At 37.1% G+C, this 26,341-nt stretch overlaps 1 protein-coding gene across 9 annotated transcripts in view; it reads left to right on the forward strand.

Annotated features, from left to right (window-relative positions):
• OSBPL3 (oxysterol binding protein like 3) overlaps positions 1-26,341 on the forward strand; it is an 80,904-nt gene that overhangs the window by 50,961 nt on the left and 3,602 nt on the right. For 3 of the 9 annotated variants that reach the window (XM_032443186.2, XM_032443188.2, XM_085538458.1), the window contains 15 exons: positions 597-703; positions 842-934; positions 1,550-1,706; positions 3,890-4,020; positions 8,889-8,996; positions 11,733-11,867; positions 12,536-12,629; positions 14,163-14,413; positions 16,473-16,610; positions 20,347-20,410; positions 22,135-22,213; positions 23,162-23,306; positions 24,622-24,766; positions 25,359-25,485; positions 26,048-26,170. In XM_032443186.2, coding sequence (XP_032299077.2) covers positions 597-703; positions 842-934; positions 1,550-1,706; positions 3,890-4,020; positions 8,889-8,996; positions 11,733-11,867; positions 12,536-12,629; positions 14,163-14,413; positions 16,473-16,610; positions 20,347-20,410; positions 22,135-22,213; positions 23,162-23,306; positions 24,622-24,766; positions 25,359-25,485; positions 26,048-26,170 — 1,897 coding nt within the window. Of the gene's footprint in view, positions 1-596; positions 704-841; positions 935-1,549; positions 1,707-3,889; positions 4,021-7,006; positions 7,168-8,888; positions 8,997-11,732; positions 11,868-12,535; positions 12,630-14,162; positions 14,414-16,472; positions 16,611-20,346; positions 20,411-22,134; positions 22,214-23,161; positions 23,307-24,621; positions 24,767-25,358; positions 25,486-26,047; positions 26,171-26,341 lie in introns of those variants that run through there. The other 6 variants (XM_015853789.3, XM_015853791.3, XM_015853792.3 and 3 more) reach the window with 4 other exon arrangements.

Consider the following 26,341-nt stretch of genomic DNA (forward strand, 5'->3'; position numbering starts at 1 on the left):
AGAGCTAGTGAATGAAGAGGGTACCACTTTTGAGAATCTCTTAGAGGATTCCAATATATTTTCTTCTATGAACATCACACTTTTTAGTAAAACTTGAACTGCCTTAAGTTAGGTTCAAAATCACCTCCTGCTTTCCTGAAATAATGATCGTTATAATGTTGGTGAAAGTGTCTGTAAAATGCATGTTTTCTGTCTGCCAGGAGGTGTCTCATCTGTAGCTCTGCTTGAACTGTTCAGTCTCAAAGCCTATGGCATTGTTACGCACTCCATGTGTAACTAGTTTAGATAACTAGACCCAGATGGCAGTAACCCACTTTATCTTGTATTTCTACAACCAACTATGACAACTATTTATCTTGTATTTCTACAACCAACTATGACATATATCACTGTACAGGCTCTATAGAGACATTTTAATATTTTTAAGACAGAAAGATACAAGCTATTAAGCTATTTTAGCTGTTGTCCACTACTCTTTTTTTTTTTTTGCCAATTAATTACTTAAACCAGCTACAATCAAAGCTAACCTATACACAAAAAAACCTTTCATTATGTTTGTTACTTCAGAGCAACTGAAAATATTTTCTTGTTCAAAGCAGATCTCTCAACTTGTCATGCATATTTACTGGAAATGAACCAGCTGTTGCAGAGCATGGATGTCCTTCACAGGACCTGTTCAGCGCCTGCTATAAATGCTATGCAGGTTTGTTGTTTGAAAACCAAAACATGCCCTTTTCCCTTGCTATTCCAAAGACCAACCCCAAGGTCTAAATGATCAAGTTATTTATTCTTAACTTAACTTTTATGACAATCCATATTTTGTCTTGCTTGTTATTAAAAGGTTGGACCTTTTGAAAGCCCAAAGAAGGAAAAGAGAACACATAGGAGGTGGCGATCTAGAGTTGTTGGGAAAGAGGCTAAAGGAACATTACAGGTGACTTCAGTCCTTTCAGTATCTTTTCTTCACTTCTCACTTATTGGTAATTTCTTGGCATAACCAGTTTAGGAAATAAGAATCCTTTTGAAGTACTGTCCTACACTGACTCATTTTAAGCAGTAATATAACAGACAAAACACAAACACGTCCTTGTTAAAATCTGCAATAGGATCTGTACTAATTGGATCTGTACTAATTTGTTCAGGAGATGAACCTCTCACCCATTGTTTCCAGTTTGTCTCCAATCAGGGCCATGAGAGGTGTATCTGGCAGTTTTTTCTCCTTTTAGCAATACCTATTTTTGCACATTCTCTAGGCAGTTTTGCTCATATTTGCGTGCAGTGTGCTTGTCCTTACGTACTTATAAGCAGAGGAAAAAATACTATTGCATATGTTACAACTCTCAATGGGCTGGTTTCTTGGAGTTCTGCCAAATCTTCAACTATGAAATCTTGGGCAAAATTTTATCAGTGCTTTCATATATTCCGAGCCAATTGGTAACTGGCAGTAGTTCTATTAGCTTTCGTGTCCCAGATACAAACAATTAAATTCTTTATAGCTTGTTTTAAATACGAAACAGAAACAATCACAAATTTATTGTTATCTTTACAGGTGCCTTCAGTGTTTTCTGCCCCTATGAGACTACATGCTTCCAATCCTAACTTATCTACAATAGATTTTGTAGAAGAGAAAAACTACTCTGATGGATCTGAAACATCATCAGAATTTACTAAAATGCAGGAGGACTTATTTCATATTGCACATAAAGGTAAATAAAGTCTGTCTTTCATATTCTGTGTCATCACAATTTAATGTGATTTCTGAAAACAGGTCCTGTTTAATATTTAGAAAAAGAACAAAACACCCTCCCTTTAATCCCCTTGTGGAATTGTGAATGTTGATGTCTTGAGTCTTTAGAAAAAAAAAAAATGACTTAATCATCCTACTTTTGTTTTTTATGAAGGATCTCCCTTTATTTAACATGTTAAACCAAGATTCGGTTTGTTGCCAAAAGGTGAAAATCCCCACTGTTGTATACAGATGCACAGAAGAGTATAATCTGCTGTTGTATTTACATGTGTAGATGAGGACAAGTATGTATATATACTAAAGTTGGCTCACTGTATTTCAGAGTTCAACATTTGCTGGTGATGCAAAGGTTGCTATGGTAGTAACCTATTTTTAGTGAATACATAAGATAAAAATCATGTAAAGCTGCAGAAGGGGCAGCTTGACTGTAAATGTTTTGTGTCTTGAAGTCATTCTTCATTAGCAGTACTTTGCCCTGTCACTCTCACACCAGAAACATTTTTATTGTTTAAGTACATTTATGTCTGAAAGACTTTTTGGGAGTTTAGGTGTTGTCCCTTTTTGCACAAGATGAGTTGATGTTATCAGTATGCATTCTCTCCTTGTTTTTGCCCTTTGCTGCTGATGCATCTTGACTCCATTATGGAAGGAGTGTATCTAGCTTAGCAGTAAGCTTTATAAAGTAAATTGTAATGAAAACTGATTCATATTTTCTGAAAGTGGAAAAGAAGGTGGGAGCACAGTTAGTAAAGTTGCTGTCTACAGGAGCACTGGAATTCTCCTGTTCAAGATGATTTTAACTGTTTGTGTTTTGGTTGGGTTCAACTATGCACTAAGGGGACAAAGGACTTCATACTATTTAATACAGTATCATTTTATTAAGAATACAAAAGCTACTTTATTCCACCACCTCTCTGGAAAAAAGACGACTTACGGTTTAATGTTTTATACAGACAAAATGTATCATTAGTACTTTATTCTGTAAAAAGTTCTTGAAAATTTATGTCAGTATACCAGCTATGAAATGAGATGTAAGGTCACTGAGGGTCATGATCATGTTTCTTACATGTGAAATAATATAAAATAGATCGTAATGGACACATCTTCCTCTTCACCCCCTGAGATGTTGTTATATTTCTTCAGGTAGATTAAATTAGGAAAATTAGCTTTGATAATGGTTTCTGATGCTGAATTATACATAGAGATTATTTTGTTTATAAGGTTGTCATGTTACTTGAGATTCTAGAAGAGGTAATAATTGTTCAGGTGAAATCTGAGAGAGATAAAGAAGATAAGGAAAAAGTAAAGAACAAGACATATCCACACTCAGATTTTATCTCAGTTTCACTGATAATTTCCCTGGTAAATTTTTGTCTTGCCTATTCTTATGACTTTATTGTAGGACTTAATAGTCCCTCAAAAATCTGCTAGCAGATCTGCAGAAATAAAAAAATCTACAGAAAAATGAATGTTGAAATACTACATGTGCCTAGCTAAATTTTTATTCCTCAGTTATGTAAAAGATCAAATGCCTCAAAAACAGGCAAATCAGACAATAGACCATGTTTTGGGCTAGTGAAATGGACTCAGAAAGAAGTGGGAGTACCATCACATTCGGGATCTGGGCCGTTAAATCAATAAATTATCTAACAAGCTGAAATGTCATTGTATCCAAAATGAATCACCACTGTTAACTTGTGGTGAAATTACTAACCCTATAGCTGTGACACTGTATGTGTTATAGCTGCCTTCTTGATTGATTTATTTTTTTCCTTCTCTCTCCTCCCCCACTGGATTCATAAAGGAATGTGGAGTAGAATCATGACCATCTGAAGATTCAAGCTAATTGGGAAACAAAAGCAAGTGAAGAGCAGACGTGGTTAGTTAGCTTTGTTGCCATCTGTCACAAATTAATCAAAGCAGTTTTGACTGTGGCTAATATAGTCATCATGTTAGCGTTTACCATAAACATTTCTCCTGGTTTAAAAAAAGAAATCTGATAACCTTGAATAATATGCTGTCGTGGATCTCTCAAGCTAAATTCTTGTTCTGTCACTATTAATGATGTTACATTGAAATTTGACTTAACCGGTGTATTATGTGTAGCTGTTTTTAACCCTGTTTTTTACAAAATGGTTCTAGTTTACTTCACCTTGAAGTCAGCTTTCAGCAGCATATCTACAGAGAGAGAAAAGCTGAAGCAGATGCTGGAGCATGAGGCATCATCATCTCCATCTGCACAAATAGTTGGCTTGAAGAATGCCTTAACGTCTGTAAGTGATATGCTGAACTTCAGCAAGTTTCACGATCATCAGTTATTACCTTCATATTTTATAGTAGTTTATTTCTGTTTTCTTAGTGTCTGCTCTAAAATTTACAGCATAAATTGAAGTATAACAAGTCGTGATTATAGATGGTATTTTCAAAGACTCTCTTTTCTAAATGGTGAAGGTACTGTGAAATCATGAAGACCTGACAGATCACACTGTGCCCCTAAATAAATCTGTATTATTTGATGCTAAGTATGAGGGTTGCTCTGTGACTGAGTCTACATTGTCTGGATCAAACATTCCATTCTGGTAGGCTGTGAATTTTCCTTTCCTAAATAGCACCAAATATTCACTGTAACTTGGCACTAAATAAAGAAGAAGCAGCTGAAGGCACTCAGCTCTCCTTTCTATTGCAGAACTTTGCTTCTCTGCACCAAAACACAGAAAAACAAACTCAAGTACAGCTTGTTTATATTGGCTTCCACCTTCATCTGTTAGTCATCTAAAACCAGCAATGGAACAGTTTGAACAAAATTCTAAATGACAAAAGATTGTGCTCTTTAAAAAGTTGTTTGGATTCTGTTGGTACACTTTTTGAAATGGTTTCAGACCAGTTCATGCTGAAATATATCAACTAAACAGTGACCGGATATCAGAACAATGAGGGCCGTCACTACCATGCTTTTAAAATCTCAGTCTGTTTCAAATTGCTAATCAGAGGCAGGAGTGACTCTGGTTAAATGTGGTATAGATCATTGTAGAATTAGTTCAGTGTAAAAAACTTGTGCTTTGTTTTACAAAAGCTGTGTTATAGCATTTTAGTTTGAAATATTTCGTTCCCTAGACCTGTAGATGTTATGATGTCTTCATAGAATTTGGAGAAAACTGAAGCTTGTTGCATAAAACTATCTTCGCTCATCTGTTTTTGGCTTTCAGCTGTTCCTCTTGGAACATCTAATTGGGTGACTTCCACTTTTTGTCCAGTGTTATTTGCTTACTGTTTTACATTAAAAAAAATCAGTTGTAAGGTTTGTAAACTGAGTGAACACTCAGCTAAACCTGGATTCTTTTTCTGAGTGCTGAAATTCTGTTCATCCTCTAAATGTATTTTAGAAATTATACTCTTTGCTCTTACGTTATTTAATAGCCCTTCTGTAACCCATCCAGATGTCATTTCTGAACTCTGGCAGTTTCAGCAGAAGTTAACATCTATGTGAAAGCTATTCCTTTGCCTTTAGATCTGTAAAGCTGTGATACCAGCAGAAATTTTCTCACCATGCACAGCAGAGAATCCTGTGGGAGAAAAGAATAAGCTTCCTTTGAAGAGTTCTGGAAGCACAGATATGATAAACTCTAGGACTGTTACTTTCAAGAGAGTCTTGTACTGAGGACTTTAAGTTAGGTTTTTTTATTTCGATTCTTATTCAGTTCATAAGGAACAAAAGTCATACAGGTTAAAAGCTATCAACTATTAGGCTCTTATTGAGCTGGCAGGGGAAGAAACCAAAACAGATTTAAACTGCATAAAACATATTTTAAAAATAAACATCTCTGCCTTTGCTTTTCACTTATCAACATTTTCTCTTTGACCTACACACAGCAAATAGACAAAAGTGAACAGAAAAAGTGAATGGAAGGAAGAAAGCACAATAGAAGAAGATAGCTACAAGAAAAGGAAGAAAAGAATTTTAGCATGCTATACAGGAGGGCTATATAAATTCTTTGTTGTGTTTATTTGATGATGTGGGTATAATAGCAATAGATTGTCCACTTGAGCACTTGAAAGAGGAGTGATAAATGCTAGTATGTTGAATCCAGACCACACAAATGTAAAGCCAGAGAATACTCTTTCCCCCCATTCACAGTCACTTCAGACCTACTGTCTTTCCTACTCCCAGCAACAAAAATAAATAAATAAAAATCAGAGTTGGCCAAAGTGGATGTGTAAGCTGCAGCATTCTCAACGTTCTAGTATTGATTCAGATAGCAGAAGCAGGCAGTAAGTCTTCAGTCTTTGTTCCAGCCATCAGGATGGACTGTTTCTTTTAATTTTGATTTTCTACCTAACTGAATAGACACAAATAGGAAAACAGTGTTTTGTAAGGGCTGTGGGACCATCTTCACTTCTGTACTGTAATTATTTAAAACGGTGAGCTTGGCTAGACTTGCACTGCAGTACAGGAACTATGACTCAGAGGTTTTTTATCTTTTTCCTTTTAAGGTTAAAGTTAGTAACACAGGTTATTTTCATTGCAGCAGGGTTACGTTCTCTTCCTCCTAAGGGACATATGACCATCAAATGCATTCAACATGAATAACTAGCTATCAGAGTTTGCTGCAGGGTTTGGGTTTTTTTTTCCTATTTATTTTCAATAAAAGGCTGTCAGGCCGCACATGGTAGCTGTTCTTTGATTTAGTGTTAGAAAGAGTCTACTTGAGATTTGGTATGTAAGTAACAAATCCTGGGACAAGAATATTACATGAGAATCTTTTCTTCATTCCCATTTTTACTTTGATATAAAGCTGAGACCAAACACTTAAGAATACGTCTCATGCTCCTGGACACATCTAACAATCTAAGAATTTGCACAGATTTTTGAGACTTTTCAGGATGAATAAGCACTAAAATTATTCCTCAGATTCTTATCCAAAGTCAACCCTTTCCTTCAGCTCTACATCCAACCATTCATGTTCTGTGGTGAAATGTATTTCAGATGCATCTTAGGAAGAAGATTCTACTTCACACTGCTGTGTTTCTGTACTGACAGCGGAAATGTGAAGATGATTAGGTGGAAGAAACCTCTTCTGTATCAGCTTCTAAAGCACAAGGTGTTGAAATAAGGAGTCATAGTAGTCTACATAGCCCCAGTTGGTGCAGTAGAAACTTAAGTGAGCTTCTTGTTTCTCTTGAAGAAGATGAGACAGAAAAACTTATGGTTTTATACTTATTCCTATCTTTGCTTCCCCGTGTGATTAAATTGAACTTCAGCTGTGAAGTCCTTATGGATGATCAGAGGGCTGGGGCTGGAACACCTCTTCTATGAAGAGAGGCTGACAAAGCTGGGATTTAGTCACTGGGGAGACCTTATTGCAGCCTTCTGATACTTAAGAGGGATGGCCACGAGAGATGAGGAGAGACTCTTTACTGGGGTATATCTTGATAATAATGTTTTTAAATAAGAAGGTAGATTTTAGGTCAGATATAAAGAAGAATGCCTCTACTATGAGGATGAATAAGGCTCTAGAACAGGTTGCTTAGAGAAGCTGTGCATGCCCCATCCCTCGAAATGTTAGAAGTTGGATGGGACCCTGGGCAGCCTGATATAGTGGAAGGTTCCAGTGGAGGTTCCTGTGGTAAAGTGGTTGAAACCATACAGTGTTTAAGATCCCATACCATTCTATGATTTCATGGTTGACAGTGACCAAGAAGAAACAAGAGCCTTTCAGAGGTTGAGTAAACGTGCAGGAATTATAGATATAGTCAAAGAAACAGGGAAGCATGTAATACAACATAACAAAAGAAATCCCAGGTTTCAGGGAATAAATAAGATCATAGATGGGGTCATCCAAACACCCCAGCAGAGTGAAGTCTAGTCAAACTCCTGGCTCAGGTTAATCCTCAAGCAATGAACTTGCTCCTGGAACTTCTGCACCTTCAGTAAATCTAACAGAGTATGAGGGGAAGCCCACCTGAAGTACTGTCTAAAGGATTGCAGTGCGTCCAGTTGACGGCTGTGGCTGGAGGATTGCCTGCAGTCTTCACAGAGCATGATGTTTGAATTGTGCTGTACAGCTGGGTAACTGCTTCAGTGTAACTTTCTGCTCCATGCACTTGCAAAAAAAAGTGTGTTACCATAAGTACGGTTGGTCTTACTATGCCACATATACTTGTAAAACTGAAGAATTGGGTTCATTTTTGTTCATAAGCGTCCCAGTTTCTGACATGGAACAAAGAAAGGGCTATTTTACTATCGATATCTTTAGAGGCTTATTTTTTAACAGAATATGTTTAAAACAATGCTTGTTATGCTTACACATAATTATAAATCAATGGAATAGAAACTAGTATTGCTATGCAATATTAAAAAACAAATATAGTACAACTGTAGTAAATACAGATGCAGAACTTTTCTCAGCAAGAAACAGAGCTAAGATGTTTTCTTGTTTGTTTTGTTCTTTATTATGTTATTTGTTCATAGCTTTTCTGTATGGTTTGGAGAAGTCTTTCTCCCCTAGGGCCTCATTATATCCAGTGAAACTTGACCCCTGCCATTTCTGGAATTGTCTCTGGGAAAACAATGTCACATAAAAGTGTTGTCTTATTCATTCAGACTGCATTTTCTGTTCTTGCCTAGTGCAGTAGCTTCAATTGGGGTGCAGCAACAAAAAAAAGTGGAAGATAAGTTTGTCTTACTAATTAGTCTGGGGTAAAAATTAATTTCTCTGCTATTGGAAGGCAAAGGAAACAGTATACCAGCTTGATGAAAAATCAATCATTTTTCAGTGTGACATGAGTGAGAATGTTTAGAAATATGAGGTAGAGGTGAGGGAAGGGTGCTAAAAAAGACAATGAACAAAATACATTAATTCTTAAATTGTTATATCACCTTGCACGACCCAGTAACTTGAAACTGCCATCCTGGCTTTTGTTCTCCACTTGTCTTTTCCCTCATACTGGACAAAAATAATTTTAATTTTAGAGACAAGGTACAAGATTTGAACCATTCCTAACAAATAATTTGCAACCAGAAATCAGTTATGTTTAGTACTGCATTTATAATACTCCTTCCCTTTCTTTTTACACGATGAAACCGCCATTCAAATTAGTTGAGAGAACTTTATATACCCAATATTTTTGTTAAATATTCCAGGCAATAGCACAAAACACAGATCTAAAAGACCGGTTACGCAGAATACATGCCGAATCTATGATCCTTGATTCAGCATCTAATGCAAAATCAAGTCCAGATTTGGTGAAGGTGGGTATGGATTTCCTCTTTCACTGATGTCTTTTGCTCCAGCTCCTACATCTAGATGGTGTTACATCTTGTCCTGTTCTTCATGTCTTCCCTACAGTGTATTGTGTTAGCAAAATGAGTCCGCTTTCGTGATTATGAATCATTTCTGGTGATGCATTGTGTTATATTTAATTTCAAAGATTTTCCTTGTGAACAGTTTTTCTGAGCATACCACCATTGCTTTTGCTACTGGCTCCTGGTGTTCTCCCTCACCTCCTTTCCACTTCCCATTCAGCATGAGCAAAGCTGTCTTGTCACCTTGCTGCCAGTGGTTTTCTCTCATTGCATTCCCCTGTTAACTTTCATGCCTGTCTGAATACTGTTAACCCAAAACACTAGCTACTGGTATGACTGATTTAAGGTTTAGAGCCATTATTAGACTTAGCATGAAAGAATAAAAAAAAATGAAATATATAGGATCTTCAGCCATTTAATTTTGTGTGTTTGAAGAAGGGGAGTCTTCTGCATATCCGGTTAGTCAGTTTGAGATACACTGAAGTACTGACAGTTTTTTGGCTCCCTTCAGAATGCATATTCATATGGTGTATTTATAGATCGTAGGACCTGGATGCTTTAGATTCTAGTAAGGGAAGCAAGAACTGTTATTTCTGATGGATTTTCCTACGTGCTCTCTGATATGGAAACTTCTGCTGTGCTTGTGTAATAAATCCTGCATTAGAACTTGAATGGATGTAGTGTTGGGGGTTTTATATAACACACTATTTCCTTTCATTTTTAAAGGCAGTTTAGTCATTCAGTCTGTTCATTTCTATTTTAGTTCCATTTTAGAAGTACTGATTTTGGTCATATTTAGCCTCATTTTTTCTTTTTTTACGGTAATTGATCATTCCAGTGCCTTTTGCTTTTAATCCCATAGGATTTTTGAATAACACTGCTATACAGAGAGGCATTAATGAATGATTACATTGGTTTTTAATTTCAAGGGTAATCTTCCTGTTTAGTGGAGGACCTTGTAAAGACATTGGGTTTTTTCTCAAACATGCTGTATGCACTGCATATATATGTGACAAAAATAGCTTTTAAAATGCCCTTTAGGGTATTTGTTGATGATTCCCTGTGGCATGGTTTGGAATGGAACTTCTAGACGAAATCACTTATTCTGGAATATTTTCTTAGATTTGTCTGAGGTCTGTGATACAGCACTGCTGCTGTGAGATCGCTGCACAAAGCTTAGCTTTAGATGATATATCAGGTGATATAATAGACCTCTGAAAACTGAAGCAGCATTAACTAGTTTTTCAAGCCTTTGCATAAAATAAACATTTAGCTTATATTTTGAGTGGTTTATGGTGTAGTTTATCATGCCACAATTGGAACACGAACGAAGACAAAGTGAAGCTCTCATGTGATTAAATATAAAAACCAACTGTTCTTTTATGAGCCTCTTCTGCTCATTTTGCTTCTGAGATTCAAAATAGAGTTGGAAACAATCCCAGTAGCACTGCTCATGCACATAGGAAGTTGGTGGGTTTTTTTGACTTTCAGACCAATGTAACTGCCTTCCCCCTGAAGATTTGATTTTGAGGTTACTTCTTTCTTGCAGCTTTATTGGGATTATTCAATTAAAAAAGCAGAAATCTTCTGTAAGTGACAAACTGAACTGTTATCAGTGTCACCATTATCAGAACACAGTGAATAACATTCTATACTGTAGTAAAACCTACCAGCAGAAAAGCCTCAAAAGATTTGTCAGTTTGATTGCAGACTTACCAGATTATTCATTGAGTTCTAAAAGTAAAGCTTCTAAAATGTTTTCATTTTGCAATTCCTACAAAATTGTGATAGCAAGGGCAGCCATGATTGCAAGTTAAGAATGGATCTCATGCAGAAAGAAGCTTTAGAGCAGCTAATATGCTCATTTGGACCAGCCAGCCCCTTTCAGTACTGGTGGAATTATGAGGAACCTACCAGTACTCACTGTAAATCCCACCCTTACTAGACTACATTTGGCAACTCTGCTTATGCCAACTACCTATAGAGAGAACTTGGGGTTTCCGCAGTTGGAGGTCATGAAATCTGTACAACATTCAAACAGGACTGCAGCAGCAAAAGCAATATCATTGATGTGGCTTAGATGATATGCTGACTTGGATTGACACACAGGTCCTGTGTGTGAGCGTGAGGCTTTCCAAAGCATAGCATGGAAAATAGCCTAGTGGAGTTAGTTCAGAAAACATTGCTATTGTATAGAAAATAACTTTGTGCCTCAGAATTTTGTATGCTACTGCTTGACCAGATTTGCATTAAACAAGGCCAGGGAAAGGAGAAGACTTGTGTGTTTGTTAAGATCAGCAAAGAATGAGGATCCAGTATGCAGCAAAAAAAAGTTTGAGTTTTCTTTTGTGTAGGGCTTTCTTAGTGAAATGCTTGCATACACATCTGGCTAAGCCTCTCAAGCATCAATGCGTTTTTACATTTTTTGTCAGAGGAAATGGTACATGGCACAGTATAAACCGATCTACTCAATCGCACATTTTTATTTCTTCTTTTTAGTCTGTTTTCCTTTGGTTCTAATGCCCTCCTCAGAACATGCTGCCTTTCACTAAATTGGAAAAGGAGCATGAGTAATCTTCTCCCAAGTGTTTTACAACCCTTTAACTTACATGACTGGATTTGTATGCATGAATGCTATTTGTAGTGTTTTTCTCCTCATATCTTTGTATTTCTTTTAAACAGGAAAATTCGAGAGAAGAAAACAGAGGTCTGGTTCACCAGATCTCCAATGAAAGCAGGCTGTCTATTGCTGACTCTCTCACAGAATTTTTTGATGCGCAGGAAGTCCTCCTGTCTGCCAGCTCTTCAGAAAATGAGGTCTGAGCATTAAGGTTGACACTATTCTTATCTAGTTCATTATCTGCTACTCGACATGTGGCCTTTCAATGTGCTAATTGCACATCAGATGATTTGACCAAAAAAAAAAAAAAAAAGTTAATATGCTGCTTGTGTTCATTTATCTCTTCTCAGTTGAGAAAAATTATTATGGAGAAGTCCTATATGCACATTTAGGAAAATGGCAGTCAGGTAGCTAACATGCAGATACAGCATATATCGTGTCATCTACCTTGAGTCATTATGCAGTAGATAAAGGAAACTGTGTCATAGAAATAAATACTTATACCTGCCCTGTAGGTATACCTTGGGGGCAAGACCGCATGTACTGAAACTTAATAGCTCATTTCTCTGGGACTCCCTAAACTCTTGGTGTTTGATGTGGTGAAAGCCCTTTTAGCCCTGAGGCCAAGATGATGAAGCACATTTTCACTGAAATAAAAATTCTCACTAATGGTACTCATTCCCAAAGTATTTAATTCTTAGCCCCACTTAGTACTTTTCTCCAGTACTGAAACACAGCTTAAAGAGTTCAGATCTACAAAAATATTAATTGCAGCAGAAAGTAACAATTTTTATCTGCACAAGGATTTACTTTAATGGGTATGTTAGTGAGTAACATATCTCTTATTACCCCATTCTGTACATAGGTATCAGATGATGACTCATACGTAAGTGATATCAGTGATAATGTCTCCGAAGATAACCTAAGCAATGACATAGAGAATGAAAGACAAACTTTAGGTAAGTTCAGGATTTTGTGGTATCATGTTTTGGGAATTGTGTTTCTTGTTTGGGGTATTTTTTCTTGTTTTGATAGAAAACATTTGGTATTACAGATTTTGTGATGTAAACAGCTTGGGTTGTTGTTTTTTTTCCTCTTATCACCTTACTCTGCAGCACATTCTGGTTAATCTGATTAAAAAGGCCAGGGCACCATCAATTAAGCAGGATGGTGGTTCAATATCAGCAGAGAAACACCAGTGTACTCTCAGCTTCATCTCCTTTCAGATCCTTTCATGACCACAGGACAGGTCAAACTAGGAAGGCTTAGCTGCTTTATTGTTTCATTTTTCTCTAGAAAGTAACTTGCTTCAATACAACAAACACGTTCAAAGTTTTGTCATTTTTAGCAGATTTTATTATTTAAAAGAACATGTGAATTATTTACTGTCACACCTTGTGCATGACCTTACAAATTTCTTTTCTGCCTGTTTTAATTATGATGGGCTTGTTACTGGGTACACTTATTTAATTCTTCCTAATTAGAATAAAAAAATGGAGGCAGAGGAATTGCTCATAATAAACTAATTGGCTTTGTGCTTTCAAAGCATTCCAGCTAATCACAATGTTCTTTCCACTCTATCAATATGTTACATTCAGTAATGTTGTCCAGTTGTTTCTTACTTGCAAGTGTTACCTGATCTTCTCCAAGGACCAATGGATCCCTTTAAATTTGGGTAGCTCAAAATGTTTGGAGATCTGCGTGCTGCCCTAAGACAAAGCTTTCAGAAGGAAGCCTGATTTATCCTGTTCTGACCACTTTGACAACAACTCTGGCCACCTCAGGTGTTCTTGTTGTTATCTGAATCATTTTTTTGAATCATTAGCAAACCCAGAGGTCCAGAATTGCTTCAGTTTTTCTACCTGCTAAGGGGGTCATTTCTCTACCAATATTTGAATGCATCTAAAAGCCAGCGTGGTTTAACATTTTTTAAATGCTCAGTGCTATGACAAGCACTGTAGAAAAGCCTTCATGTAAATCTGTGTTACACTGAATTTCGTTGGAAGTATTATTTAAAAAAAAAAAAAAAAAAAAAAAAAGTTATATTTGTGCTTAGAACTGTAATTTATTCCTTGTCTTCTGAGAAGTGGCAGCTTAATTGAAGCTCTGTCAGGGAGGGAGGTTTTATGTCACTTAAACAGATAGGAATCTATCTCTGTTACAACTAAGATAGCAATAATATTTACTCTCTCAAATTCAGCAGAAAGCCTGAGTCTCTCTCCGAGCCTTTAAGGGGAAGGAGATAATTTTTCATGCTGCTTCCCTACCTTCAGTTTACTTCAGTTAACTTAGAGGTATTAAAATCCTGTTTATTCTTTGCCCCTTTGTAGCAGGCTATCTTCAAACCACAAGTGAAATTATTTGAAATGTGAAAGGGAAAGATGGTTTTGACAGGAAAAGAAAAAAAAAAGTTACATTTTAATGTATAATTTGTAAGGGAGATAAAATGGAAGTAGCCAATGTATTAACTTGTTCTGCATATATATTTTCAGACTGTATATCTGAAAGTGGAATTGGATGCCATTCTAAACGGAGAACATGTTTACCAGCTCCATGTCCCAATACTAGTAACATCAGCCTATGGAATATCCTGAGAAACAACATAGGAAAGGATCTCTCCAAAGTGGCCATGCCTGTGGAATTGAATGAGCCACTTAACACCCTTCAGCGTCTCTGTGAGGAGCTGGAATACAGTGAGCTACTAGATAAAGCAGCTCATACACCTAACCCGTTTGAACGGATGGTAAACACTTTATTCCAAATTCTTAGTAATTATCAGTATAACCAGGAGAGTACAGTGTAAAAAAAAAAATCAATCTGTCAAATACATGAAAGTGTTCTATTCCTTTTTATTTTTTTCCACGCAGCTGAAAGAGGCAGGCTTTACACATCTGTGTTTGTTTCTGTACCCACTGACTTTTATTCTTCTGCCTAATTTCTTTTACTCTGTAAGGAAGTGTATCTCCTAAAGTGCCCTGTCCTACAAGGTTAAATGAAGTATGAATTGAAATCTGGTTTGCATCTTTTCCTCTTCCTCCCTCTTCTAATTTTCCAAGATTAAAAGCTTGGAGCAAAGAAGAGTGAACTATTACGCTTCTCTCATGAGTATGGAAGTTGCAATGCAGTGTATCTTTGCAATGTAAAGTTGCTTAATCTGGACACAGTTTTCCATGGAAGACAGCGGGTCTTCCAATCCTATATTACTGTGATAACTTCATGTTAATTAAGTGATCTCCATTTGTCTTACCAGCTGATTTTTTGTAATTCTGGGGATGCTACAGAACTCAAAGCTAGGCAATACTTACATATGTTGGTTACTATATTGATGTCGTCTTCCTCCAGCATGGACTACTGAATTCAGAATTTGACAAATAACAAGAATATATTGATTTCAGTTGTTTGCTTCCAGATTCACAAGAGCTACTTAATGTGTATGCCTATAAATAAAGGATTTTAAAGCTCCCTACATTCTTTTAAATGGAAGTTATGGATTGCACCTTACACTAAATTAAGTCTTTTGATCAATATTTCTTACTTTAAAATGAAGCTATTAATGAATGTAAATTATTACGTTGTAAATACTGCTTGAAAAGACACTTGGCTCCACCCTGACAAACAATACAAGGATCATAACTTTGGGTCTGTCCTCAAGATTTAGAGGGTGCAATATAATGGAAAGCCCAATAATGACAGCAAAATAGCAAGGTCCTAAGCTACAGCAGGTGAGGATTTACTCAAATGCAAGGGTCACAATCACAGAAATAAAGAAACCACTTACTTTCAGAAGACCTCAGCTGCACAGGGACCTCATGCATATCTACACAAGATACTTTTGCCTCCACTGCCAGCCCTTAAATGAGGTCTGAGAAGGAGTGGATCCAGCCCGTCCAGTCACTTAGGTGCATTGCATGCACCTGAACTACCTTGGATTGGCTCTGTCTTCCTCAATCACTGCTTGGAGCCACAACAGCATTTCTGCTATAGAGAGCATGGCTGCTAATTTGTTCTTAGGTGCAGAACTCTTTTTTGTTTTTGTTAAGAATGCACGATAAAAGAAAATGAACAGTGAGTCTTTGCATAGGAATGAAAATAAACCTTTTCACTCCTTCCCACACCAAGCATCTGGAAATTGAGTCAGAAACGTAGGATTCTTTGACTCTGAAAAACTCTTGAGGTAAAATTGTGGTTAGCTGTTGCATGGTAATTGCAACATTCCACTTCAGAGTAGTGTTCAGTTTCTGAATTTGTGAAAGAAAAGCACCTACTCTTCTACAGGATGTGAAAAAGAAAATGGAAAGGAAGAAAAATGGTACAAATTGTATTGAACATAGCAAATTTCATGAAAACTCTCACAGTGTTTCCTGTGCTATGTTTAGGAAACGGATAGTGAGTAGATCCATAGAATAATGGACTGTAACTGTAAAAGCCAATTACAATGCAAAATCTATCAGTGGTTTTTAAGTTCATTGCTTTCAGTTCTGTGTGTTCCAAAATACTGAATTGTTTCAAGCTGTTTTCAGAGACGCTGTTTTCAGTTGATTAATTTGCAAAGTTTGATGCTATTAAGTCCATCACTGGCCTCTTTAATGATTTATTGAAAACTGAAACATTCTATAACGTATGAGCTAATCCTTAACTCCCAGGAGCAGGCATACACATTTATAGTCTGCAAATAATGGAAAAAATAGGTGTCTGGTGTCATGATAAGGCCTTTTTTCATATATCTCTTATGTCAGAATCTATGGGGAAAAAAGTGCATGAGTGTGATAAAGTAATCAGAATTCTCTCTATGTTATTCCCAGGTATATATAGCTGCATTTGCAGTATCTGCATATGCATCCAGTTACTACCGAGCTGGAAGTAAACCATTTAATCCTGTTCTTGGAGAAACCTATGAATGTATTCGTGAAGATAAGGGTTTCCAGTTCTTTGCAGAGCAGGTACTGTATGCTACAACACTTACTTTTGCTATTTGATGGACTACTTAATTCTGAATGCATGGCTGGTATCCCCCAGAGCTAATAGCAAAATACAAAATTACTTTGTGTAACCCTAGCCCAGCAAAACTTGAGGGATGCTACAGAATTATAAACGAAGGAAATGGCTTTAATTTTGAGGAAAGGCAGCTAATGCTGGGATAGAATGTGAAAACCAGTCACTGACGGTCAGAAGCAAAGGCTTGGCAGGCTGTTACTCCAGTAACTAGGTAACATGTTTAACCAGAGCGCAGTTTCTGATCACTACTGCAACAGGCTTTATGTTTTTGTCATGTTCTTTTATGTACAATCATTTAAAATTTTCATAGCAAATCATCTTTTTTACAGCAAATATTTCATTCACGTGAGTTGATCAATCACTAGAATTTTCTGTGGCACCAGTGGGCGTATGCTCCACTGCGTAAAGCACTGGCTGGATGGCTGGATCCAAAGAGTTGTGGTCAATCGAGTGGAATCCAGTTGGCAGCTGGTCACAGGCAGTGTCCCCCAGGGCTCAGTGCTGGGGCTGCTTCTGTTTAACATCTTCATTGATGATCTTGATGAGGGGTTTGAGTGCACCCTCAGTAAGTTTACAGACGACACCAAGTTAGGAGGGAGTGTTGATCTGCCTGAGGGGAGAAGGGCACTACAGAGGGACCTGGATAGACTGGATCAATGGGCCAAGGTTAACAGCATAAGTTTCAGTAGGGCCAAGTGTCAGGTCCTGCAATTTGGTCACAACAACCCCAGGCAACCCTACAGGCTTGGGGAGGTGTGTCTGGAAAGCTGCCTGATGGAAAGGGACCTTGGTGTGCTGATGGACAGTCAGCTGAATATGAGCCAGCAGTGTGCCCAGGTGGCCCAGGTCAGTGGCATCTTGGCTTGAATCAGGAATGGTGTGGTGAGCAGGACTAAGGAAGTCATCCTGCCCCTGTACTTGGCATTGGTGAGGCCTCACCTCAAGTACTGTGTTCGGTTTAGGGCACTTCAGTACAAAAAAGACATGGAGGTCCTGGAGCAGGTCCGGAGAAGGGCAAGGAGTCTTGTGAAGGGCTTGGAAAATCAGCCCTATGAGTAGAGGCTGAGGGAGCTGGGGCTGTTTAATCTGGGGATAAGGAGGCTGAGGGGAGACCTGATTGCTCTCTTCCAGTATCTGAAAGGTGCTTACAGTTGAGAGCAGGGTTGGTCTCTTCTCTCTGGTGACAAGTTACAGGAGGAGGGGAAATGACCTCAAGTTGCACCAAGGTAAGTTTAGGTTGGAAATTAGGAAACACTTCTTTACAGAAAGGGCAGTTAAACACTGGAATAGGTTCCCCAGGGAGGTGGTTGAGTCACCATTCCTGGATGTGTTTAAGAGCCGTTTGGATGTGGTGCTCAGGGATATGATTCAGCAGAGGGTTGTTAGAGTTAGGGTACTATGGTTAGGCTGTGGTTAGACTTGATGATCTTTAAGGTCTTTTCCAACCTGAGTAATTCTATGATTCTATGAATATTTATCCTCCCTGTTCAGATACTTTGTGGGCTTAGCCTGTCAAATCTGGTACCACGGCTTAGTAGCTGAAGGATGTATACAACACATCAAGATCTGAGTGTTCCTGAGAATAGTCTTCCTGTAATATGATTGTTAAATGTGGGTAAAATATGCATAATATTTGAACCAGTCCAGACACCAAAATTGCTAAGCTTAAGACATTAGATAAAGTGAGGTGAAATTTAAAGAATCTGGTTCCTATCAGAACGTAAGAAGGATTGAAAGCTGTCTTATTCAGTCTAGACATTGCAACAACAAAAATTAGAAAAGCATAGCAGGCAAGGCTGTGCAGCCTAGAAATTTGATCAGTAAAAGCTTTGTAAGAGACTTTCATTAGTAAATGAAAAGTGTTTTTGATGCACTTTGTACATCATGTTCTACAAAGGACAAGAAGCTTCACTATGTGATCTTTCCTTAGCCTAGGAAGTATCACAGACAAGAGTAAAAATAAGGGGAAAAAAAGCAGAACAGTCAAAGTAAGAATCAAGTCTAAAGTTCAAGCAGTGTGTCTGAATCTTTACTGTGTTTAGTTATGAGTTAGTTCTTAGAGCAGCGAAGTTACCAGTGTAACATCAAATTGGAGTTTGGTACTTAGTTTAATCTAAGTTTGAATTAAAGGAGAAGATTTTCCCCTAAATATTTAGGCAAATCACTACAAAGGCCACTTTTCCTAAAGGAGATTTTAAAAATATGAGTGTTCTTGTTTTGTTAATAGCTGTTGTTCAAATATATGCAGTAAGTGACACGAGTGGTAAAGTTTTACTATATTACTATGGGGTGGAGGAATATTTGGAAGGGAGGGTGGCATAGAAGGAAAGAAATTTCGTGCAGCTTGCAAGTATTAAGTATTTCATAAGCTCTTATTTATTGCTTGTTTGGGCAAGCATTTTGATGCTTACCCTAGATAACTTGTTAATGCAGATACCACATCATGTGTGGAATAGATAGGCAGAATGTATACAGTTATAGAGATCTGTTCTATTATTAGGATATATTCAGAATAACTCTACTTAGCTCCATGACCTTACTCTGGAATTATCACAGTTTAAGTGAGAGCCAAGTTTAACCTAGGAATTATAGTGACATCTGGGGTTAATCTGAGTGCAGTATGTGAGAGAGTGTTGCTCTCAGTGGATTAGGACATAGCTGAGAGTAATTAGGACTACTTTATTTCTTTTTTAACCATGTAGAGGTTGCTCAGGGAGAACTGCACAAAATAACAAAATTGCAAAATGAGAAACAAAGAAGACAGTAAAACTGCATTTGAGACCTGTGGGTGATTATGGAATGAAATCCATAGCTGGAATTAGCAACTTGACTTAAAAATAAAGTTGTCTTTGTCCAAAGAACAGTAGGCACTACATGTCAAGGCGTTGGTCCTGGTCAGATTTTACTCACCCAGAAGGGTGAATGTAGAGAGCTTTTGCTCTGTGCAGTCACTTAGTTATTTACTATTTTCTTTGAACAGTATGCATAGCGTATTTATTTACTTACTTACAACACTCACTTTGTCGTTTCAGTCCTTGCCTTATCGTGTATGTGCTATTATTACCCAAAGCTGATAAAATGCAGTATGTGTGGTTAGAGCTACACACAAGAAAAATGGGATGCGTCACTCGTGCAGTCTTAGAAGCTGGCAGACAGAATTTCGTGGTTTTATTTCTCCACCATTTATCCACTTCAGTGATGCTGATTGTTGCCCCTTCCCCGTAGTCGGGGTGTAGTAAGGATCTACTGCACAGAATTATTTGGCCTTTTGGTTTTTGTTTGGTTGGTTGGTCATTTTTATCTTTATGCTTAAAGCTCATCTTCTGTAATCATACGAATGAGGCCTTCGGGTGGAGTGTAATTATTACATTAGAAACAGTGTACAAAATCTATAGTTAATTTCTTTCAATAAACAAATTTTCAGGACTTTAAAACAGTGCTTACCTTTTCTTTCAAGGCTTCTTACATTACATTCTTACATTACAAATCTCACTGGCTCCCCCTTAAGGTAACAACTGCGAAAGGAAAGTAAATGTTCAGATTGTAAATGAATGAAATAAATGAATAAATGAATGGAAAATGAAAGGGAAGAAAAAGGGGAGAACAAAACAAAATGGCTCTTCAAGGGTTAGAATTCTTATTTTTTTTTTTTTTTTTCCTTCTTTCATGTCTTGCTCTTAGGTCAGTCACCATCCACCTATTTCTGCATGCCACGCTGAATCTGTGAATTTTGCTTTTTGGCAAGGTAAATATTCAGTCTGTCATTTACTTTCACAGCTTTGATAATAATTCACTGTATGTTTAACATGAAATATCCAGAAATATGGAAAAGGTGAATTTCTCTGCTTAAATCATAACAGAATGGCTTTAAGAAATCCTTGGCTTACTGGTATGTTTTTTACTTGGATCTTCTGCCATTACAAAAATCTACAAGTGTTTTCTAATATTATTTATGATCCCTTACATGTACAGTTATCTGCATGTATTGAAAATCTGTCAAATAACTATCTTGGGTTTTTATGTTTGTTTGTTTTTGGTGAGGGGTTTGCTTACAAGGGAAGAGTTGTACCTGAAGGTATTTATAAAGATGACCTAGAATAGAACTTGGAAAACTATGCATTGAATCTTGAGCCGTGACTGATCTTGCAGTTCTGTTCTGATATAATAAGTGTAACAGCAGGGAAAGCACATGCACTGTGTCTCTCTCTTTTAGTGTTATTGCAGTGCATAAGATTTCCTGCTGTTTCACTACTAACATTGTCTTTCCCAAAATGGTGTGTTGGAGCTTTGTTTGCTGTGCAAGTCTAGTGAAGATGTTGGTGAGTTACAATACCTAAACAATCCAGTATTTTTGGAGTGTACACAGAACATAACTATGCCTTCTAACTCAGTTAAAATCCTTTGCCCAGACTTTCATCAATTTACCATGTAGCATATTATAGCCTTGAATTCTGTTAGGATCGACTTTGCTGACTTGATTAGAGCTATTACAGGTGGAATTGCATTGAACAGAAGTTGCAACTTCGTTATTAGTTTAATCCTTTGCTTTGTAAACACATACAAGGCGAAAATCCTTCTGTTCTTAGCTGAAAAGCAAAGATGACCAAAAATTTATCCATTTGCTGAGTACTTTGTATACAAGACTAGTTAACAGCCTATCTTAAAATCTGAAGATACATTTCTTTAACAGAACTTGGAAAGCTAATGTCACTTAACTATCCTAACATGCACTTTGAGAGCAAAGTTGTTCTGTAAGGACAAGAACAGAGAATCTGTTCAACTAGAGAGAGTCTGAGGTCTGGTCCCAGTGACCCCAGAAGACTCAGTCAGGTTGCAGCAGGGTTTGGTTTGGTTTTTGTTGTGTTTTTAAATGTGTCTGTCTGAGCTTGTTGGAGACCTAGACAGTGATTCTTTCTAATATAAATAGCTAATTTAACTGCTTCCTCGGGATATTTTTATAAACTTTCATTGAGATTTATCATCTTCTTTTTTTGGAGGAAATGATGTGAGACTTGGACAGTTCTTCTGATTCAGACCAGATTTTAAAAGGCCAATTAAACTTCTAGTGGAAGTCAGACTAAATCCCTATCCAATTTCCTGCCCTGTGGATGTTGTTAGTTGTTATCTTTTTGTATTTGGAATTTTCTTTATGGCTCTTGAAATGTCTGCATTCATTCACAAGCAACTGAATTACAGATATAAATGTACACTGCCTACAGATTATTTAAATTCCTCTCGTTTGAAAAAGTTTTTAAGACCAGACAACTCTGGTGCTTCTCTATTTAAATAACCAGTAATATTGTGAATAAAAATTTAACTGTTTGAAGGTTAGCATTATTTTGGACACTCCTTATTGTGTTACGCTTCATTATTTTGTGTTTCTTAAAGTAGATCCCAGGTGTATATTGATTCACCCATGCTAATCACTAAACCTGCCTCTTGTTTTTTCTTTCCCTCATCCTTTTTCAGATGTAAGATGGAAAAACAAATTCTGGGGGAAGTCCATGGAAATTGTTCCAGTTGGAACTACACATGTAACTCTTCCAGCGTAAGTGCTGCGATCACGCATTGCTGTTCACACACAGGCACATATATATGCTCACCTGTACTGAAGCTTCATTTTTGCAGATGAGAACAACCTGTACTGTGCAGATGAGACCTTTAGAAGAATTAGTGATTAAGATTAGAAATAAAAAGGGGGAAAAAAACAGTTGAGGCTGATAGTTGTTCTCACTGCTTAAGTAATTGTGACAACTAGCACCAGCAGCATATCTGGTATTTATTATCCAAGGAAGTAAGCACTCACAACCACTACAGTTTAAGCTGATTTTTAAAACTAAAAATCTGCAATGTTTCCTATGCTGGCTTATCCAAGTGTCCACTATAGATCAACAAATAGAATCACTCAAAAACTACCCTGTATACAGCATGGTAACAGAAACACGGGTCTAAGGTGAAGTAGTGTTCTAATTAAATTCGTTTTCCAAAGAGAGTCTACAAATTTAATTATTCTGCCAAATTTAAAAAATTAGAGAAACAACCCAATAAAGTATCCAAAGGCAGCGTGTATAAAAGATATTGTGTTCTCTTGTTCATAGTGGCTAGACTGAGCTGTGCATTAGCTGTGCTGGTCTTTAGAATATGAGTGAAGGTTGAGAGGTAAAATAACCTATGGATTAGTGTTCACTGTCCCCATTAAGGTTGATGAACTGGAAAATTCTCTGATTCATGTGTGGTTTTCGTGTGTTGATTTGTATGCCTCTAGAAAAAAATATCTGAATTGTTGTCATAGGCTTCAATAACAATAAACAGGTATTAAAGAATATTAATGCTTTATTAAAAAAAACTTATAATTGTTTTTTGGTTGTTTTTTTTTTGTTTGTTTGTTTGAGTTTGAGTTTTCTTTCAGTTTTTTTTCAGAATTTGATAAGCAGAATTTGATAATTTGATACCTTAAATATGGCATAAGACTTCTCCTGTATTTATTTTGTTACAGTTTTAGAGACCATTTTGCATGGAACAAGGTGACATCTTGCATCCATAACATCTTAAGTGGGCAAAGATGGATTGAACACTATGGAGAGATCATCATCAAAAATCTTAATGACGACACTTGTTACTGCAAATTGACCTTCATAAAGGTGACTTTCAGTAGCAGCAATTTTGGCAGTGTCCTATCCAGCAAACACAGCAGGGGATGGATGCTGTCTGCTGAAATTCAGTTCAACTGTTTGCAAGCTATGTTTTCATATAGTTCTGTCATTACCTGTGATTCTTTGAGAAACATGAACTATAAATGAACTGCAGCTCACTAGGTAGAGCCAGATAAGAAAGAAAAGTAACAGCCTTCTCAGGTGATTCTAGCTGAGATGCAGGGGGGAAAAAAAAGAGGCAGAAAAAGAAAGAAATATCATCAAAACCCTGGTCTGTGTTTGACAAAAGAACTAGGCACAAGGTGTCTACTAATCCATTGGCAAGTGCTACGGTTGCATTCATCCAGCAGCTATGGAAACAGTGCTTTCATGGGATGTTTCAAGCAGCGCACCTTTCTAGCCCTCTTCAGGTGCTTTGAGGAGGCTAAGTGAGAGATTGTATTGTTCAGAGCTTTTGCTTCAGTTATATATCATTGTTATATTGATATATATGACATTGATATATAACTACCTCAAGAAATGCCCTCATAACTGAAATTAAAATTTACTTTTGGCAGTAGATGACTTCTTCTAGAAAAGAAAATTTAATTGAAAACCTACAATAATGCCAAAATTTCTATCCTGAGAAACAGCTTTGCTCAGCATTGTAAGAAACTTACGTTAACCTGAGTTTTCTGTATTTGACTGCTGAAGCAAGGCTCTGCTTTTCATAGCTTGTATCTGCATGACTGCATGGTCTATCTGTAAGTACTTCAGAATGCCTGTGCACCATGGTGCACTCAGCAGCAGAAGGAAAGTGAGTATCATCATTTTCCTTTTCTTGCTTGTCTTTCTGAATACTGTATGCTTTCTAAGAAGCGTTAGAGTAATCTTTTTAGGTATTTCAGTCAACGTACTGTAATGTATTTGCAGAGTTGTAGTAGATGTTTGGAGGTGGAGAGACTGCAAGTTTTATATATTTGATCATATAAATTGGCTAAAGTGGAGGTTGCTGGAGTAACAGTTCCTTCCTATTCTCCAAATCTGGGGAGCATCTAGGTAACCAAGTCAGGAATCCGTGTTATCTGTCATAGGACAAAGTTGAAGGTCAGCTGTGCTTCACCTAGTGCTGTCCCTAACAAAGAGAGAACAGATATAATTCTCAACAGCCCATTTTAGTAGGCTGATTTATAGCACTAACAGCATTTTTTTGTGTATGATATTGTAATGTGCACCTAAACGAATAGTTTTCAATTCAGAAAAAATACCCTACAGCATGGCGATATCACTCTCACTCGATCTCTTATGCACCTTTTGATTCTAGGCAAAGTATTGGAATCCAAATGCACATGAGATCGAAGGCAGTGTCATGGATAAAACCGGGAATGTTGTGCATCGACTCTTTGGGAAGTGGCATGAAAGTTTGTACTGTGGGACAACTTCATCTCCAAATTGCATATGGAGAGCAAGTTAGTGACCAGAATGGCTAACGTACAGAACTTAGAATATGCTTGAGAATATCTTTTCTATTTTAATATGCCTAGTAGACCTCAACTTCTTATTGTTCCTGCAAAGAATATTAGAATTTTTTTCAAAGATTTAAAATTTAGACCAGAAAAATAAATCATTCAAATCATATTGGGCACTTAATCCCATGGCTTCCCGTATTTTCCTCATTCTCCCTCCTTTTCTTATCTGGCTATGAAGAAAGTATTGAGGACTCTAAAAGCAAAGAAATAAACAACAAACAAAAAAACACTTTATTGTGTGTGCAGAGAACTGTGGTGGTTTTCACATGTATTAAGCATTGGAGGATTGCACACATAGCTCAGACCATATCTGAAGTTCTCCCAAACCTTATGGGGATTTATCTACTGAAGTTTGAAAAACCACCATGACTGTAGAATGCATTTCATCACTGCTATGCTTTGATTCAACTTATTCCTCTAAACTGAGGTCATGATTCAGAGATTTTTAAAAAGATTGAGGGGAGTTTGGGGTTGTCCTTCTAAAGACAGTAACATTTAACAGGAATTCTAAATGCTCTTCTTTCTGCTGTAGACCCAATGCCTAAGGATTATGAACAGTGGTATGGATTTACTCAGTTTGCATTGGAGTTAAATGAACTGGACCTTCAAACACGGTCATTACTCCCATCCACTGACACACGCTTTAGACCAGACCAAAGGTAAGAAATTTTCCCACTTAAGTATCATCCTCAGCATCTCCACATTCACTTTATCCCTAAGCTCAGGCTAATTTGTTTAGGTGCCTGCAGAATGTTCCTATTTCTACATCAATTCTGCATCTGAAACAGAGTTCTAATCACTTATCAAGAGATGGTCTAGACATTATAGACCAGTGTTTCCTGGAACTCGTTTTGGATGTTCTATTTTCTAGATAACTGTCTTTACAAAGATGTGACAAAGATGTTTTCAGGGATTCCTTATTGAGCATACTGTGTTTGGGCTGAAACCTGAGGCCCTTGAAACTTCTTTCTGTGTGGGGAATTTCTACCATTGCTAATTTTCAGGGAAAAGAATCCAATACAAACATTACTTTGAGCCTGTTGTAAGTTACCTTTCCATAAGTGTTTTTTGGTAATGCAATTATTGTGTATAGATACAGTTGTTTATCTTTCAAACACCAAGCTGTCTTCTGTAAAGATTAGATTCTGGAGTTCTAGAGGACCTAATAAAAATAATGGACTGAAGCACCAACTGTGTCTTTTATCACTGCTGGTGCTGCAGGTTTCTAGAAGAAGGGAATATTGAAGCAGCTGAAATGCAAAAACAGAGAATTGAGCAGCTTCAGAGGGAACGGCGGAAAGTGCTGGAAGAAAACAATCTAGAGCATCAGCCTAGATTCTTCAGGTATATGTAATAATTAGTATATACCAACAGTTATTGAAATGTTTACTACAGATCTGGTTCTGGTCTGCCATAAAGAAGGCTCCAGTTACATCTTACACCAAGATGAGTGCTGTATGGGCAGAGGTGTCATAAATAACAGATCTGGGTTACTAATTGTTTTTCTAGATAGAC

This window comes from Coturnix japonica, chromosome 2 (assembly GCF_054131305.1).
Source record: "Coturnix japonica strain WE chromosome 2, WE-NBRP24, whole genome shotgun sequence".
Classification (NCBI taxonomy): domain Eukaryota; kingdom Metazoa; phylum Chordata; class Aves; order Galliformes; family Phasianidae; genus Coturnix; species Coturnix japonica.